The following is a 19,736-nucleotide window of genomic DNA, read 5'->3' as shown; positions in this document are numbered from 1 at the left end:
GCATACAAGGAAGTCCAGTGAATACCACTATCATTCAGATATATGCACCAACAACCAGAGCCAAGGAAGAGGATATAGAAGATTTTTACCAACTTTTACAATCAGAGATTGATCGGACTTGCAATCAAGATGCATTGATAATAATGGGTGACTGAAATGGAAAAGTTGGGAACAGAGAAGAAGATTCAGTAGTTAGAAACCATGGACTCAGTGACAGAAATGGAACAGGAGAAAGAAGAAATTTTTATGTAGTTAAGAGAGAGAGAGAGAGAAACTGCTCACTACAGATTAGGAAGAACAAGGACTTCCAACAATGAACTTAAGTAAACATAAATCAATTAGTGTTTCCCAGCAAGCTCATAGGTACATTGTGTGGTTGTGCTGAGGGTCTGCTGCCCAGGCTTCCGAAGGGAGAGGTGGAGTTCTAACGCGTCTGCTTTGCTTTTCCCAGTGGTGTGAGCAGAATGAACAGTGCAGGAGGCTTCACCTGCCAGAGCTGCTGGTGGCCCCACTACACAGGCTGACTCGATACCCCTTGCTGCTGAAGAATATCTGGAAAAGAAGTATTGACTCGACGGAGAAAATCACCATCTATTCCATTAAGGAAAAGGTGGAAAGGTCAATCCGTAAGTCTCTGAGATCAGTGACTTGGAGTTTCATCATCAAAGTAGAATGGGTGGGCAGTGTGGCCCCTGGGAACCATCTGTCTTCCGTCCTAGAAGGCAATTCCATTCACTTAAGGTCATGCCTCTGGGAAATGTGCATGTTCATCTGAGTTGATTATAAATCAAACACTCACAAAACAATGGGCTCTGGTCATGTCCTGGCAAATCCAATGAGAAGTCTAACACCAAATTTACAACAGGACATGGTTCTGTCCCCAAGGCTTTCAGAAGTAAGTTTGTATAGGAAAAGTTCTGCTTCCAAGATGATTGAAGGCACTTTGTTTTCAACATTCATAATGAACCCACACACAAAGCAGGAGAGGGGGTGGCAGGGGGAGCAGGCACCATGGGGACCCTTTGGAAGGACAAATTGCCATTCATCATTTAGGTGTCTAAAACCCAAGGCCAACGGGAAAATTATTTCAGTCTCCTGAATAGAGTTTAGAAATAGAAACTGAGCCTGCCCTACGATGACTAAAGTTTAATGGGGTAGCTCTGTGTAATTGACATTCTAGTGGAGAAGTCCCTAATTTATGCTTATTAACGAAGCTTGAAGGCATCAAAAGAGAACAATTCAAATGGATGGTTACAGCTCTTTAGATTTTTTTTCTTTTTCCTTTTGCAAGTTGCAATTTAAAATGGCCCTTCAATGGTAGGTTTCTTTCCTAATCGTACACATTTTCTAAACTGGTCTCAAGGAATTAAAATTGTATTTACAAAATGAAAAGAAGGATAAACATTTTATTAAATATGGAGGACTTTCTTCACTTTTAAAATTATTTTGAGGCTTTTCACTCTTTTGATCAGTTAGAGAAGAAGGTAACAGTTACCTCCTCACGGAGACTTCTCATTGGTCAGGAAAGAGATGAATGTAGCCTTCCTTTAAGTCTATTGTCTCAAAGGCCATGAATTCTCAAGGGTTCTACCTCTCATGTGATCACATGTGTCAGTGAATCTCCTTGTTTGAAAATTACATAGAAATAAACTATTATTAAAAAAATTTAGCAAATTATCAGCTATTACCCAAAAGAAATGCTCATCCATATTTTAAAGCAAATGTATGTGTTAAAAACAAGCATAAACATACATTCTTCCTCTGTAAAAGTTTTCTTCTCTGATTCAATACTTTTTTTTTTTGTTCTTTTCTCTACACAGCCTGTGAGATATAGGAATTAAGAGAAAACTACACTGGGTGTGTTGATACCTTTGAATTTAAAATGCACAATACACTTCCAACTCACTGAATTAAATTAGTTAAGCTTCATTCTTCCCCGCAAAAGGCTGAATTCATATTAGTGAGCTGTCTCAGACATTTAAACAGTACATAATATGTTAAATGAACCTAAGATTGGCTCCAATGGTAGTCAGTGCTCCGAAATGATTACCGTGACTCATGGTTGGAATTTATGATGTAGTGTCACACGAATTTTAAAATACACTGTGTCTTGTCTTTCAGGAGATCTTGAAGGAAAAGTGAAGTGGCTTGACAATTTCCAGAAACTTAGACATCTACAGGAGATTATAGTGTGGCCTCCACTTTGGGATAGAGATAAAAGGTTTTGCATTCCCGAGGTACAAATTATCAATCAAGATTATGTCCTTTGCCCCAAGTTTGCTCTTCAGGTGAAACTACAATAGTCCTAGTGAGTCACCAGCTGTTGAGTTGAAAAATAAGTCATTTCCTGAGCAATAAGTAAAGTGTTCATTGACGAGGTGTTTGTTGTGAGTGCCAGGTTTGTGCCATCGCGCCATTCTCAGGATGTCTTTCCAAGAGCTGTTGACATTCTTTCAAGGCTGCCCATCCACTGATGTGTCCAAATATTTCACGTGTCCAAATTTGAAGCTTTCTAGACAGAATCCAGGGCCCCAACTCTTTGATCATGGTTCCTTCCAATCACTGCTAACATCTCTAGTTCATTCTCTCCTTTGTCTTTCAAGTGCCTGAAGCACATTTTTAAAGAACATCTGGCAGAAAACATCTTGTCACCAACCAACAGGCACCTTCTCTATGAGGGGAAATTAACACTTGCAGGTAAATTGCTTCTTTTGGAACCCTAACATCTTCCCCACCTTGCAGCTGGTTGGGTCATTCCTAATTGAAGGGCAGGTCCTCCTGGGTTCACCTGTGTCAGCTTGACGTTGCCTAACAACAACAACACATCCGAAACCCTTGAGTTGGAGTGCTGTAGAGGAGTGCAGAGTCTCACACAGGCTCCCCAGAGAACAAACGAATGTGTCTTAGGGCAAGTGCTAACAGGGTGCTTTCTGGAGACAAGGATGGGGGAAGCTTCAGTTCACACATTTGAGCATGTTAGGAGGCTCCAGCCCTTAGGGAAGGACATCATGCTGGAAAAGGTGGAGGGTCAGCGAAAGAGAGGAAGACCCTCAACAAGATGGATTGACACAGTGACCACAGTAACGGGCTCAAGTAATGGGCTCAATCAGAGATGAAGGGAATGGTGCAAGATAGGCCAAAGTTCAGATCTGTTGTTCCTGGGGTTGCTACGAGTCACAGTCGAATCAGTGGTGCCTAAGAACAATGGCAGCCCCGGGCAGTGGAAAATGTGATTCAAGGAGCACTCCAGCTTGAATTCAGGTCTCAAAACATCACTAGCTATGTGCCTTTTCTCTTTGTAAAGGGAATGACAGTAGCTATCTCCTGGATAGAAGTTTTTGTTAAATCTGGTTTTAATCTATTGTTAAATGAGAGAGCATATATAAAGATCTTAGGCCAAAATTCACTAAACATTAAATCAACAGTTATCATCATCATCACTAGAACTTTTCCAGTGAGTCAGACAATCAACTGTTAGCATTTGTTGAAAAACTTGTATGTCATACCATGTTGTGCTAGGCAGATATCACTGGAGAATATAAAGATAATTGAGGAAACAAAGTAGGTAGAGAGAGAAAACATTAAGAGAAAAATATTAAGGGTGACAAGAAGCTGTGTTACAATCCTGAAAGTGCACAATTCAAATCCACCAGCTTCTCCACAGGAGAAGGGTGGGCAATCTCCTCCTGTAAGATGAACTGCCTCTGAAAATCCGCTGGAGGGTCAGCTATGGGTCGGTTCCGACTCTATGGTATACAACAACAACCACTATAATGAAAAGACCTGCAATTATTAACATTTAATAGGAACTACTGGTAGTTGACGCCTGCTTGATTCATGGTGACTCATACACAGTAGAACACAATGGTGTCAGCTCTTACACCATCCGCAGGATGGGCTAGAGACAGGCTCATGGTGATCTGTGGGGCTGCCACTGGCCGATTTTCAGAAGTAGACCTCCCGGCCTTTCTGCCTATCTTGCCCTAGTCTAGAAGCACCACGGAAACCCACACAGCATCATAGCAATATCCAGCAGTCACTGACAGATGGGTGGTGGCAATGCTTGAGGTGCCTGGGCTGGGAATTGAATTGGGCTCTCCTGCATGCAAGATGATCGTTCTACCACCAAACCTGATTGTGTGGCAGTATAAATTTATGAAAACACGTCAGAGAAGCTAGATGACTTCAGTAAGTCTTCATCAGGGGACTGCAGATGAGTCTTGAGTGGCATAAAAGATAGGGTCCATTAGTAAGATAAGAGGGGAAGACATTGCAGATGAAGATGACAACATCTTCAGACTTAAAAGTAGAAGCCATCTAAGAAAATGGATTTATAGCAGCATCATTAGGAGGGCAAGTCCTAGAGACCAATGGCTAGTTCACTCTCTGGCTCATCTTTTCTACGTTTGTGACCCTGGGCCAGTTACAGCCACCTCTCTATGCTTCTCTTTCTCTCCGTTTGTTGGAAGAATTCAACAAGCTAATAGATGAATAGGAGCTCTTGTGGCCTAGTGACAAGAAGCTGCACTGCAATCCTGAAGGCACACTGTTTGAGGCCACCAGCTGCTCCACGGGAGAAGGGTGGGCAATCTTTTCACTTGCAATTAACTGTCTCTGAAAACCCACTAAACGGGTCAGCTATGGGTTGGTTCCATCTCTACAGTACACAGAAACAACAACAGCAACAATCAATGTATGATCACTTGGCAGGACAGCTAGATTGATAAAGAGTTCCACAAACACTATGATAGCAGAGAGGTCGGTTTAACTAAAATAAGATTTGCACTCATGCACTTATTTGTACACAAAATCTTGAGTCTCTATTGCGTATGAAGCTCTGTTGAATGTGAGGTGAACTATTTGTCATAGAGTGAAATTTGGTGAGAAGTCGCTGGGGAATAATTAATATTTCCTGAGAATCTACTACACGTTAGGTCAAATCAATTGCCATTGGTCTATTTCCACTCAAATAGAACTGTGCTCAATACAGTTTTTAATGGCTGATTTTTTGGGGGAAGAAAAAGGCCAGATCTTTGTAATAAAGTGCTTCTAGATGGATTAAAACCTCCAGCTTTTGGTTAACAATCATTCACCTTAATCCTTTGTACCACCAAATGCCATCTGTATTTTAGTACTGTTGTTTGAGAGGTACCATTGAGTCTGAACCAACTCAGAACTGACCTTCCTGTGAGTTTTCAGAGGCAGTACATAGGACAGAAAATTACCCACCTTTCTTCCATGAAGCAACTGGTACATTCAAACCACAAGCCTTAGTATGGTACTAGATGTCAATACTGGGACGTAATCAGTTGCAACTGGGGATAGAGAAGCCCAGAATTTCAGGTCAAGGTACTCATTCAAATATTGTCTCCTTCCAGTGAATTTTGCAGTAAGGATCTATTTAATGCCATGCATGCTACAGGTGAGGGAGGAATCAAGGCTTGGGGTGGGTCTATACTTTGATCAAAGTTCAACAGGGTGATAACTAGCAGAGGTCATTTCCTGTAAATTTAAAGGAACAGAGCATGGGGGAAATCATCTTATTATTTCATCCATTCACTTACCTTTAGTCACCTAGTTGTCGGGGTAACAGTACATGGTAAAGAACTGGGTTGTTGTTAGGTGTCATCGAGTCAACTACGTCTCATATCGACTCTCTGAATAACAGATCGACCTTGCCCTATTCCGCACCATCCATGATCTCCAACATGCTTGAGCTCATTGCAACGCTGCTGTATAAGTCTGCCTTGTGGAGGAGCTTTCTTTTTTCCGGTGATCCTCTACCTCTCCCAGTATGTTTTTTTCCAAGGACATGAATGAGTTAAAGCATAAGTAAATAAGTACATTTCTCAGGCTTTCCTATACTACCTGAACTCCCTTTTCCTTTGAAATCAATTAAATTTATCCATTATATTTCTTTTTCTAATTTCCAAAGTTTGGAGTAAAATAGGAAGGAAGATAATAGCTTACTTAGTCTGATATTCAATGTGGCTTAAATTCTGAAATAATTTCAGAGAAAAGTAGAAAAGCCTTTTTCCCTTAAGTCACTATCAAGAGCAATTTCAGAAAGGGCTGTCTTTATAAAACCACAGGAAAATATTTCAGTACATATACATACATTATAAAACTAGGGAAGTAAATGCATTAAGTCCCTGGGGGGTTATAAACGCACATATGGATAACTCCTACTTGCCTTTCAATGCCTGGTAAATTCTCCCTCACTCAGAGGTAACTGAACCAACTCCAAATCTCAGTCAATTCTTGATCACTTGCTGCACCTGGAGCATTTAAAGCACTGAAAAGTCTTCAGAGCCCTTTATTGTAGTAAGATAAGTAATAACTCTATCCACCTGTTCCAAGTTACCTACAGATTTAAGACACAGTTTAGAAAAGATCTCATTTGTAGTTTGAATCACAAAGCGTCTTTTCTCTTGTCATGTGTACCTTTGCCAAAGACTATCAAGGTTCACCCAGAGGCAAAAATTAATGTGAGTCAATTGCTTGATTAGTTTCTCCTTGGCCTAGTTGAGGCCATTGCTAATGCTTTCTGAGTTATTTTAGGCACACACAAAATGAAACAAAAATACAGTATACTTTAGATTGGAAGCATAGTTTCAAATCAGGCCCTCATTTTAGGAGGAAATCAATTTAATATTGGCCAAGTTATCTGACCCAGAGGCTAGGGGTCCTCGAGCCTGGACTGTAATACTCTACTTTTTTCAAAGGGAACCACTGGAATAAAAGCTGCTCACTCTTCTGTTGTTGTCATTGTTAGATGCTGTTGAGTACAACTTAGAGTGACCGACCAACCTCAACTCTGTCCTATCCTGTGCCATTCTCATAACCTCTGAAACACTCAAGCTCATTGCTGCAGTCTCGGTGTCAGCCCAGCTTCCTAAGCATGATGTCTCTCACCAAGGAATAACCTCTCTTAGTCTCAGTGCTCATTTTACCTTTTCTTTCTTTTCTCAGAAAATGCAAGATTTCTGGATGTTTACCTGTTTCTATTTGACGATTTTCTCTTAGTTACAAAAATTAAGCGCAACAAAAAGGTAAAATTCTGTTCTTTCTAAATTAATAAGTTGTATATAAAATATTCTAATACATCACATTGGTCTCTAAAATCTGGGGCACTACAAACTTTTAAAATTACATAGCTATTAACAACAGCAAGCGAAATAATAAGAGACATTATATTCCTTCAGGGAGTATAATAAAGACTGCATTTTAGATTGAAGGTCTTCACTCTCAGTTCCAGTAAGCACAAGACTTTATGCCTGATTGGTCGGAGCAAAGGAACTCAAAATATTTGGCTTTTCTAAACTCTTTTTAACTGGTCACCATGACCAAAGCTAAAAGGCACCTCTAAACTGTCTACAGCTGACTGCCATGTGCCAAGAGGTGGTATCCGCCACTGGTGCTGATTTGAAGGCCTCTACCCCTGCTGAGAAATGATGATCTAGAATGAGGAACGGGAACAGAGCTGTGATCCTTAGCACTCCAGCTACGCACGATCTGTGGACATCAAACAGTGTGTAGTTGGCATCACAAAGTGAGTCAGCAGAGGACTTTGGGGGCTGTCAGGTTGACCCCCAGCTCATTGCAGCTCCTAGTAACAAAATGAGACAAAACGCTACCTGGGCCTAAGGCAGCTCCACCATTTGTGCATCTGACTACCATGCTCCATAGATTTTCATAGGCTGATTTGTAGAATGCCATCACCAAGCCTTTCTTCCTAGTCTGTTTTAGTAAAACTCCTATGAAACCCATTCACTCTCATAGCATCCCTCAGTCGTCCATTGATGGGTGGGCAGGTAGTGACCATACACGAATGAGATGCACTGGCCAAGTATAAAACTTGAGTCTTCTGCACAGAAAGCAAGCTGCTACTGAACCAGCACTGCCTCCCTAGCACTGCCTCAGAGCCACAATATCTCAGGAGGGAAGAATCTTGATGCTAATTAATTATGATTGGTTATCATTTTATCATTATTTTTAACTATTAACTATAGAAGTTACTATTCAAGATACTAAATAGCTGAACAGAAGATTTCAAAAGACAGTGCAGGATGACAAAGTAAAATATTACAATGAAATGTGCAAGGAGCTGGAGTCAGAAAATCAAAAGGGCCAAACTCACTCAGCATTTCTTAAGCTCAAGGAACTGAAGAACAAATTCAAACCTCGAGTTGCTATAATCAAGGCTGCTTTAGGCAGAATATTAAATGATCCAGGAAGTATTAAAAGAAGATGGAAGGAATATACTGAGTCATTGTATCAAAAGGAATTGGCAGATACAGAAGACTTTAATGAAACAACATATGAGCAAGAGCCTATGGTGATGAAGGAAGAAGTTCAAGCTGCATTCTTTTTCAACCTGTATGCAGAACAGATCATCCAGGAGTCTGGGCTCTATGAGGAGAAATGCGGCAGCAGGATTGGTGGAAGATCTATCAATAATCTGCGTTATGCAGATGACACAACCCTGCTTGCTGAAACTGAGGAGAACCTGAAGTGCTTGCTACTGAGGGTCAAGGACTGCAACCTTCAATATGGATTGAGGCTCAATATCAAGAAGATTCTCACCAAGATTCACACCACTGGACCAATTGGCAGCATCACAATGGATGGTGAAGAGATTGAGATTGTTCAAAGCTTTAGTCCACTTGGCTCCACAGTCAACACATTTGGCACCAGCAGCCAGGAAATTAAAATACGTATTGCAATGGGAAAGTCTGCTGTTAGGGACCTCTCTAAAGTACTAAAGAGCAATGATGTCTCTCTGGAGACTAAGGTGCATCTGTTATAGGCCATGGTCTTTACAATCACATGTTATGTGCCAGAGAGTTGGACAATAACTAGGGAGGATAGAATGAAAATTGATGCCTTTGAGCTTTGGTGTTGGAGAAGAATGTTGAGGGTACCATGGACTGCTAAGAAAACAAACAGATTCATCTTGGAGAGGATTAAACCGGGCTGCTTTTTGGAGGAAAGGATTCCGGGGCTTCGTCTGACATACTTTGGTCATGTTGTAAGGAGAGACTGGTCCTTGGAGAAGGACATCATGCTTGGGAGGGTGGAGGGCAGGTGCAGTAGGGGAAGGCCCTCTATGAGGTGGATTGATTTGGTGACTGGGATAATCGGGATGAGTGTGTCGGAGAAAATGAGATTGGCAAAGGACAGAACAAAGTTTAGGGCTGTTGTACATAGGGTCGCTATGAGTTGCAAGCGACTCCACAGCACATAACAACAACAACAACAACAACAACAACAACCCATAAAGTCACTGGTCATGGTTGATCATGGTTCCTATCTAACCTCCTGCTTCATAATTGGTTTCTGGAATAATGTGCAGAATGGTGTTGGGAGAAAGGGATTCTCTTTGGGGCTTAGACTTAAGCCCCGAGAAGTAGTAGCCACAAGAAGAGGTCACAGGATGAGCATCCACTGGCCCTGCGTCCCTGAGTCAAGCAGAGTCAAACGCAGCATGGGCCGCAGCAACGGTAGTGAGACCAGTGCTGCGCTCTGGGCCCGCTTTTCCCTCCATGGTTTCTCTCTGCTCGGGAGTAACTGGCTCCAAGGGCTCCACTTGCTCACCTGATGCCCAGAACTGCGCTGCAGGCCTCAGGACCAGGCTTCCACGGCCTTCGCTGTGCACCGCCCGACCCCTCACCCTCTCCACCCCTGCTGCAGAAAGTGACATTTAAAGAGGGGGGAAGAGGGGCACCATGGAGAGAAGGGATCCATCTGCAGCTGAGAAACCAGATCCAGACAGCTGTCAGCAAGTCAAATGATGGGAAAACAGAGGGTTTAACAGCTGAATTCGTGAACTTAGAGTTCCTCAGTTTCATACATGTAGGCTGGATTTCATTTTCAAATCTCCCCAAATTACCAAAATTTAAAAAACTTGAGCTCAGTGAAAATAGAACCTTGGGAGGTCTGGACATGTTAGCAGAAAACCTTCCAAACCTCAGGCACCTAAACTTGAGTGGAAATAAACTGAAGGATATCAGCGAACCCTTGAAAAAAGTGGACAATCTGAAAAGCCTGCATCTGTTTAACTGTGAGGTTACCAACTTGAATGGTTACCCAGAGAGCATCATCAAGCTGCTGCTCCAGGGGACCTGCCTGGATGGATGGCTACCACCAAGAGGACCAGGAAGCCCTGACTCAGATGCTGAGGTGGATGGTGTGGACGATGGAGAGGAGGATGAGGAGGACGATTTTATGAAGAAGAAGATGAAGATGAAGATGGAGATGGAGAAGAAGATGACGTCAGCGGAGAGGAAGAATTTGGCCATGATGGAGAGGTTGAGGAAGAAGATGAGGATGAGGATGAAGATGAAGATGAGGAAAACAGTGGGGAAGGTGAGAAGAGGAAGAGAGAAACAGATGATGAAGGAGAAGATGATTAAGACCCCAGATAACTCACAAAAAAGAACTCTTCAGTGTTGGTTGGATGGCTTATATGGACTTAGTAGCTGTTTAAAAAAAAATAAAAAGTACATATGAGCACAACAGTCTGTCACAATTGGTGCTTGCTATAGCAAAGAAGCCTAACCTATTCCGGTTTTCTCTCCTCAGTGAGACAAGCCATTATATAGACTTAAACAGCCTTTGAAAAAAGAAAAAAAAATTAAAAAGTAGCTGTGATACAAACCCCAGGACACCCCCCACCCAAAGGGCCAAAGAATAGTTCCTGTGACACTCCACCTTCTTGTTTAATTCCTCTAGGAACTCCATCACCAAGAGTGGGGCCTTTGCCCCAACAAAACTGTAAGTGTTGTTAGGTTTTTGTGTAAGACTCTTGCATGGGTAGCTGTGATCAGTGAGTCTCAACCATTTGTGGCTACCAGTTACTCTGAGATTGTAACAGCAGTTTTACTTTCTATATAACAAATAAGCTTTGTAAATAAAATCTTAATATTTTGGGTCTCTTTTTTTAAAAAAAAAGACGATGTCACAAGCCATCAGAGATATTGAATGCTATTCTATTCCTCTCCCTTTGCTAACAAATGGCTAACTTTATATAGATGTTAAGAACAGGAGACTAGACTATTGCTTTTTAATAAGCCAGGCTTCTAAATGGCAGGTAGTTATTTGAATGAAATCATTCAAAGATCTTTTAAGTAATAAAGTAGACATCCACTGATTAAACTATGAAGAGTTGACCTATGATGGTCAAAGTGGGAAAAAATGTAGTCAACATTTTCAAAATTTGTATGACCTCCTCTTTAAACTATCCCTAATAGAATGTTGGAATACATCTAACTCTAAGAGAATTCTCTGCTCCATTAAAAATCCTTGACCTTAGCACAGCAAACTTTCACTTTTTATAATGACACAGAGAGCAAGAATTAATGGTAGTCCATACAAACCGTACTATAAGGTAAAGTTTGGGTTTCAGGCATCACAACTTGACTCTAGAATAAGATATGCTACCAGCTTTGGCACAGGATAGGACAGGGTTTATCACTGCTGTTCATAGGGTCACTATGGGTTATACTCAGCTTGATGTCACCTAACAGCAACGTCATCTTTGCAAGGGAGCTCTAGTGGTTTCCTGAATAGGAAGTCACGCTGCCAACACAAAGGTGGGTGACTCAAATCCACTAGTTGCTCTACAGGACAAAGACGGTTACTCTCTCCTCTCATGCAGTTACAGCATCTGAAAACTCATTGGAGGATCAGCTATGAGTTGGTTCCAACTCCTTAGAGAGGGAGGGAGAGAGATAGAGATATCAGTCTTGTCTTCCTCTTTAATCACACAAATCACAGAGAGCCTTTCTAAACATATCTGCAACTTAGACATGTGAAATAATTTCAGGGCTATATAAATTCTAGAGCATTGTATCTATTTAGGTCTCAAGGTTTGAGTCCATGCACAGAGGTGACCTAAAGAAGAATTCCCTTTCTCAATCATGTAAGTCAATACTATCTAGAGATTAAGACACTGTAAAGGGAGCTCTTTCCATGGATGCGGCAATGAATTGTTTCCTAATTAGGAACGTCAGCAACTCTTTATTAATGTAATTATACATGGAACACTGTGCTTTAAAAGGCAGAGGAAAACACATTTTAGGATCAAGAAAGAATACTGTGTTGTCAAGAGCCATCGAGTCAACTCATTGCCACCCGATGAGCAATAGATCTGAACCCTGGATTTTCATGACTGTTTCTAAAATGTGCTTACATATGCACTTAGATATGTGTCCCATGTTTATTGCCTATTTATTATCTATTCTGTTTACTATTTAGGTATTCTTTCCTTTTTAATTTCAGAAACTGGGAGGCTCAGACACAGGTTTGATGTGTCCTTCACTTACTCCCGAGCTGCAATCAGTAATAAAAGAGGGTGGTTCCTGTACAGTACTTGATCAACCCATCCCACTGGACAGATTGGTGGTTAAAAATATTGACCCACTCCACTTGTCAGGTAGGTGTTTATTGTGATTATTTGTTTCATTGTTTACCATCAGTGGGTTTATTTTGGTCTTTTGAATAACAGCACATGGCTCCAGTTTTAAGTTTTCATAAAACACAATTTAGGGCACCTATGTCAGTGACACGAGTCTGTGCCAGGAAATTTGGATAACACACTTGGCTAGATGACTGGAAGAGAGCCATATTTGTTCCCATTCCCAAGAAAGGTGATCCAGCTGAATGTGGAAATTGTCAAACAGTATCATTAATATCACATGCAAGCAAAATACTGTTGGAGTATATTAGTATACTGTTCTAGTACAGTATTTAATAAAGAACTGCCAGAAGTTCAAGTAGGTTAGAAGAGGGCAGAACACCAGGAATATCATTGCAGATAGATGCCAGGTGGATCCTGGCTGAAAGCAAAGAATAACAGAAGAATGTCTATTTGTGCATTATTTACAATGAAAAGACTTTTGACTGTGTGGGTAATAACAAACTATGACCAGCATTGAGAAGAATCGGAATCCCGGAACACTTAATTATGCTCACATGAAACCTCTATCTAACCAAGAAGCTGTTGTTTGAACAAAGCAAGGGAACACTGCATGGTTTAAAATCATTAAAAGTATATGATATGGCTGTATCTTTTTTTCATACCTATTAAATCTAAATGGTGAGTAAATCATTCAAGAACCTTGACTCTATGAAGAAGAATGTGATATCAGTATTGGAGACAGACTTATCAGCAACCTGTGTTATGCAGATGACACAACCTTGCTTGCTGAAAGGGAGGAGGACATAAAAGTACTTGCTCCAGAAGACCAAAGGCTACAGTCAGTAATATGGATTGCATCTCAACATCAAAAAGATGAAAACCCTTACTGCTAAGCAACATCATAATAGGTGGAGAAAAGATTGAAATTGTCAAGTTTCATCTTACTTGGATACACAACTAGCACTGTTGGTACCAGCCGTCAGGAGATGTATTTCTCTGGGCAAGTGTACTGTCAGGGACCTCTTCAAGTTACTGAGGAGCAATGGTGTCAACGTGAAGACTAAGGTGTACTTGATTCTGGCCATGGTATTTTTAATCACTTGCTATGCCTCTGAAATCTGGACAATGATAAAGTATGACAAGAAGAAATTATGCCTTTAAGTTGTGGTGTTGGAGAATAGCACTGAATATCGTGTCTGCCAAAAGAATGGATAGACTTTGGAAGAGTCCTGAAAAGTAACGATGTCAGTTTAGAGACTAAGGTGTGCCTGATCCAGGCCATAGTCTTCACAATTACTTGCTATGCATATTGAAGAGAGCTGGACAATGACTAACGATGACAGAAGAGGAAACGATGCCTCCGATTTGTGGTACTGTAGAAGGGTCTTGAACATACCATGGACTGCCATGAAAACAAATAGGTCTGTCTTAGAGAGGGTAAATCCAAGTTTCTCCTTGGAGGCTAGGATTTTGAAGCTCTGTTGCACATACTTTGGCTACATGGCCAGGAGGGACTGGTCCTTGGAGAAGGACATCATGCTTGGAAAGGTGGAGGGACAGCACAGGAGAGGAAGACCCTCGATGGAACGGATTGATAAAGTGACTGCGGCACTGGGGGTTGGTGTGTTGGAATCTGTGAGACTGAATCAAGACAGGGCAGGATTCAGAGCTGCTGTACATAAGGTCACTGTGCGTCACAGGTGACTCTACAGCACAAAACAATAACAAGAGTGGTAAGAAACAATGCTGTAATCCCAGAGGCATGTAGTTTGCATCCCCCAGCTGCTACTCAGGAGGACGGGCAATTTCCTTCCTTAAAATGAGCTGCCTCTGAAAACCCACTACTGGGACAGCTATAGATCCGACTCAATGGTGCATAACAACAACATACATTTTATGGATACACACACATTAGAAATAGGTATCATTTTTATTCATTTATTTAGAGTATTTCCTGAGTGACTTCTGAGAGCCAGGCCCTGGAGCTAAGAAGATGAATCAGAAACAGCCTTTGCCCTTAGGGAGCTCTTTGCAAAACAAGACAAGACAGTAAATCCTGAGAGGACGGCTCTTTTGAATAGTGCATGGGTGGCAGCTGTGTCAAAGAGGAAGTAGGTGACCATGATGCCTTGGACAGAGACCAAGGGGGCCAGGCAGTCGGGATCTCATTTCCTGTCCAATCCACAAAAGGCACAGGCTAAGAAGAGGCACTGAGCAGTCTTCCTCAATCCTCAGGCCTATTGCCAAGCCCAGAGCTTCAGTGACTAAAATAACCCACTACCAGAAGAATAGGGAGCTCTGGTGGCCTACAGGTAAGAAACTGCCCTGCAATCCCAAAGGCATGCTGTTCAAATCCACCAGTTGCTCTGTGGGAGAAAGACTGGCAATCTCCTCCCGTGTGATTTACCATTTCTGAAAACCCACTGGAGGGTAAACTATAGATTGGTTCAACTTTATGGTATACAACAATAACTATCATAAGAATGGCCATGTGTGTTATATTAACTGTGCAAAAGCATTTGACTTTGTGGATCATACAGTATGTCTAACATTGAGAAAAATGGGAATTTCAGAAAACTCAGTATATACCTATACCTAGACCAGGAAAATATTATTCAAACAGAACAAGGGAACACTGCATGGTTTAACAACAAAAAAGGGGTAAATAAATAAATAGAAAGGCTGTATCCTTTTTCCATTCCTGTTCAATTTGTATGCTGAGCAAATTATATGGAAATGTGAGGTTTATGAAGAAGGACCTAGTACTAGGATCAGAAGACGACTCTTCAACCTCTGTTATGCAGATGACATAATCCTGCTTGTTGAAAGTGAGGACTTGAAACACTTTTTGCAGAAGATCAAAGACTACAGCCTGCAATATAGATTATAGCTCTATGTCCTTGCCACAGGGCCAACATAATGATAGATGGAACAAAGATTGAAGTTGTCAATGATTTCATCTTGCTTGGATCCACAGTCATTAGTACCAGTAGTCAAGAAATAACCAAACAACAAAAAAGTGTATTGCACTGGGAAAATATGCTGTCAGGGTTCTCTCCAAAGTATTGAATAGCAAATGCATCACCGTAAAGACTAAGGTCTATCTGCTTTAAGTCCTTGTCTTTTCAATTACCTGCTTTGCTTTTGAGTGCTGGACAATGATGCCTTTGAGTTGTGGTGTTCTCAGAGGAGTGCTGAGTGTCCCATAGAGAACCAAAAGAACAAACAGCTATGTCTCGGAGAGTATGAAGCCAGATTGCTCCTTAGAGAAAAGGATAGTGAAGCTTCATCTCGTATACTTTGGTCATGTTAGAAAAGGCCATTCCTTGGGAAAGGACGCATACTTGGAAAAAGAGGACTAATACAGCAATGGAGGGGAAGATCCCCACTGAGATGGACTGACTTAGTGGCTGCAGGAATAGGATTAAGTACATCAGAGATGGTAAAGACGGCACAGCATCGAACAGTGTTCAGGTATGTTCACGTTTGCTATAAGCTGTACTCGATTTGATGGCGCATAACAACACATGGAGTAAACTGGAGAGCTCTGCTGGCCTAGTGGTAAGGAGCTGTGCTGCGACCCCAACCCCAGGAGGTTTGAATCCACTAGCTGAACCATGGGGAAATATGGGTAATCTCCTATGTACTTTAGAGCCTCTAAATACCCAATGAAGGGTCCCCTTTGCCTGACTGCACCTAACAACTTGGATTTCAATTCAGAGTGGCCCACCATCAGGTTTCTGAGGCTGCACCTAACAACTTGGATTCCAATTCAGAATGACCCGCCATCAGGTTTCTGAGGCTGCCAATCTTTCCAGGAGGTGACTGTTCGTCTTTCTCCCCTGCAGCAAATAGTGGACCCAAACTGCTGACTTTATGGTTAACAGCCTGACGTATTACAAACTACGTGCAAAGTTCCAACACCAAACCCAGTACTGTGAGGTCAATTCTGACTCATGGTAATACCCCTCCCTGCCCTATCACATTTCTGAAGCTGTAAATATTTTTAAATTGTATTTTTAATTGGTTTTTCCTACAATCATTCAGTGTACATTGTGCTTCATTCATGCACAGTGTTTGATGTATTCATTTTAATAGTTTGTACTTTATATATTATTTTTGATCAGTGCCTCTTTTTCCCATTCATGTACATTGTATTTTATGCATTTATATATCTTCTGTTTTATATTGTTAATTACTTGACTGCCTCTTCATTTTTCCCTGCAGAGTGTCTGGTGGTTTCCAGACTCAGTAATGGGCTGTCATTACACAAGCCCATAGCAGTTCCTTTTGCTAATGTCCTGTGTACCTGTATCACAAATGAAACAGATGAGGTACTCTTTGGCTTAGTAGCAAGGAACTGTACTGTCATTGCAAAAGTACACAATTCGAATCCACCAGCTGTTCCACAAGAAAATGATGGGCAATTTTCTCCCTTGCAATTAACCGTCTCTGAAAATCCACTGGACGGTCAGCTATGGGTCGGCTCCAACTCAATGGTACACAACAATAAAAACAGTTGAACTATAGGTGGTAAAGGGAGTGCGCTGCCAACCCAAAGTCACAGTCTGAATTCACCTGTTACTCAGCAGGAGAAATAGGGGCAATTTCCACCTGAGCAATTAATTTACTGCCTGAACACCTGCTGAAGGGTCGGCTGTTAGTTACTTTTGACTTGATGGTACCAAACAACAATAGTTGAAATAGATTTTCAAAACCAGTCAAAGCCAACAACCTCATTTTTAAAGCCTCATTTGCTACTGGGAATTTACAATGAGAAGATCCAGCGGGAAACTAACAGAAATTTTTTTTTTTCCTCCCAAAAAGCTATTTTAGTAAACTCAAGTTTCCTAACCCCAGAGAAGCTACAGAAAATCTTACTAATTTAAGCAAATTTCATTGCTGCAGAAATAAGAATTGTGTGGTTTAGAATGTTAAGAATATACGATTATCATCTGTGAAAATTTAACTATTGTTAAGAAAAAGTCTTGCGTTCATGTCAACTGTGAAACAAGTCCTAACTTGCCTTAAGGCTACTTCAGACTTAGACACATAAAAATGAGAATGGGCAAGGAAGTGTCAATTTGATGGCCAGCCTAGGACAGAAGCAGCTCTTAATCCTTATTCTCTACAGAAGTCATGTGACCAAGAGGCAACCCTACTTTATTTCTGAACAGAAATCAACTGCAGAAAGAATGCATAGGCTCCAGAGTTATGTTCTCCGTGTTGTATTAATAATTCAAGGAAGAAATTTTTATTTTCAGAGCTTTTTTTAAAAAAAGAAAATCTTCTCTTCAATACCTTCTTGTCATTTTTTTAAGAGACCAGCTAAGAAACAGGTAGAAACAGAAGACATGGTTTTTGCTTCATGTGTCCCTTAATTTGGACACTGCTGAATTTATTTGAGTGTATTTTTTGGTCTTTCTTGGCTTGTTGAGAAACTTCCAAGTGGGCTTGCTTTTTTTGCCATAGCTTAATTTGTAAATCATTTTACTGTAACTTAAACAAGAAATCATTTAAGTTCTCCTTTAAATTAAAAAAGAAAGCATTTTGAAAAGGGTGGTTGGTGACAAAATAAGGAACAATTGCCTTGTTTCCTATATTTTGTGATTTCTTTTTTTCCCCCACAAAGATGACCACTTAACATTCTTAGATTGCTCTATGAATTTTCTGTCACTTAAGCTGTAACTGCATTTCATTAAGCCCCAGAAATCACTGGCTAAGAAAGCCAGTTTTCATTTATAAGTGGCTTTATTTGAATGTAGGGGAGCCTTGGATGAGCAATTAAGAAAATTTTTTGGAGGGGCAAACTCTTTATTTTCACCCTGTACCCTCATTAAAAGACAAACTAAAATACAAGTTCTGCAAAAGAAAACAAGGAACTGTTTGAATTTCATATGAAATGACCTGGCTGTCTTCTTACTATCTCTTCCCTAGCTTTTGGACTGAGAAACGCTTTTCTCATACAACATGAAAACAGATACCGACAGTGTATAGCAGCATTCTTATTACAAGCCCAAGCAGAAAACATCAAAGTATGTATCTGAATTGTGGAGGTCTTTTGGGTTTTCAGAGTGTAAGCAAGTGGAGGGGAGGGGGTTAGAGGGGGAGAGAGGACACCCAGCCCATGTTAACATAAGTTCAGATACCTCAGAGCCGACAAGAGACTCACTGGAAGTGTTAAGGAAGCCACCTCATTATCGCCTGCTGAAAAAGCCTGAGGTTCTTCTAAGCTAAGCAGCTTCCATGGGAGAGGAGGGAAGACCTGCTCTGGATGGACATGGCTAACTTTCAAGATGCACCAAAATTTTCAGTTGTCAGTATGAAAACAATGTGCATCAGTTTAACTGAGGGGTGGCTGCAATAATGACCATGTCTTTAGCCTTTGAAAATCTATTTGGGGGTTTTTCACAGCTATAGAGTTAAAAGAGCAGCTGCCTTCCTGACAGTTTTTCTCCCAACTTTGAAGTTTGCATTTTTATCTTTGCTCTTTGTTTGGCTTTCTCAAAGCAGGGACACACCACAGACTGTTGCAATATAAGGGCTTCATTTCTTTGGTCAGCTTCCTCAAAGTTTGTTTTTCTTCAAATTATGCCACTGGTCAAAAATTTCTATTTCCACACAAATTGGGAATCTGAGAAATTCAGTTTATCTACCGCATCCATTTTTTTAAATTCCTCATCATCGACCATTATGGTTCCTTGATTACTTACACTGTTTATCCAATGTACATACCATATTCATTAAATCTATTTGCATTTTCACATAACTAATTCATTGTGTTTGATCTAAGAAAGAGAACAGGAAATGTGTCCAAATATCTCATTAGTCTTCAGGTGTAAACAACAAGCCAGTAAATATAATGGAAAATGTTAATACAAATGTGTTAGAAATTTTCCACTTATTTTAATCATCTCTCTTTTTCTTCCCAAGAAAACGTGGATGATACAATTGACAACAGCAATCTCTTACTTTATGAAGACTCAGGAAAGCAAGAAAATATCTCTATTCACATTGCCTGCAGAATCTCCTGAAATTTAGGAATCGAAAACAAATTTAGCAACTTAAAACAAAAGGTCACATACCTTTTGTAACACCGAGTGGTGTCCCTTCTAAAGGAGTTCCAGAATGAAAATTTGACTTAAGAAAATCCTCAATATAAAGGAGTAATGACCACAGCAAATTTGAACTCAGGAATTTCTTAAGAAGCATATACTAACCTCCAAACTACCATATAATGTGACTTAGCGTTAAACCAGGCTGCTCCTTAGAGGCAAGGATTCTGAAGCTTCATCTAACATACTTTGGACATGAT

At 40.7% G+C, this 19,736-nt stretch overlaps 1 protein-coding gene across 1 annotated transcript in view; it reads left to right on the top strand.

Annotated features, from left to right (window-relative positions):
• The window catches only part of PLEKHG7 (pleckstrin homology domain containing, family G (with RhoGef domain) member 7), a 57,380-nt gene extending 37,918 nt beyond the window's left edge, over nt 1–19,462 (top strand). Inside the window, exons 6-12 of the mRNA XM_006898487.1 lie at nt 452–626; nt 2,122–2,237; nt 2,604–2,697; nt 6,973–7,052; nt 12,283–12,436; nt 18,359–18,456; nt 19,355–19,462. Coding sequence (XP_006898549.1) covers nt 452–626; nt 2,122–2,237; nt 2,604–2,697; nt 6,973–7,052; nt 12,283–12,436; nt 18,359–18,456; nt 19,355–19,462 — 825 coding nt within the window. The remainder of the gene's footprint in view (nt 1–451; nt 627–2,121; nt 2,238–2,603; nt 2,698–6,972; nt 7,053–12,282; nt 12,437–18,358; nt 18,457–19,354) is intronic.
• The last annotated feature ends 274 nt before the right edge of the window (nt 19,463–19,736 follow it).

The sequence above is a fragment of the Elephantulus edwardii genome, unplaced genomic scaffold, assembly GCF_000299155.1.
Source record: "Elephantulus edwardii isolate Elephantulus edwardi_28Jun2011 unplaced genomic scaffold, EleEdw1.0 scaffold00231, whole genome shotgun sequence".
Taxonomy (NCBI): domain Eukaryota; kingdom Metazoa; phylum Chordata; class Mammalia; order Macroscelidea; family Macroscelididae; genus Elephantulus; species Elephantulus edwardii.
Note: the sequence above shows the minus strand (reverse complement) of the source record. Positions and strands in the feature narration are given on the sequence as shown.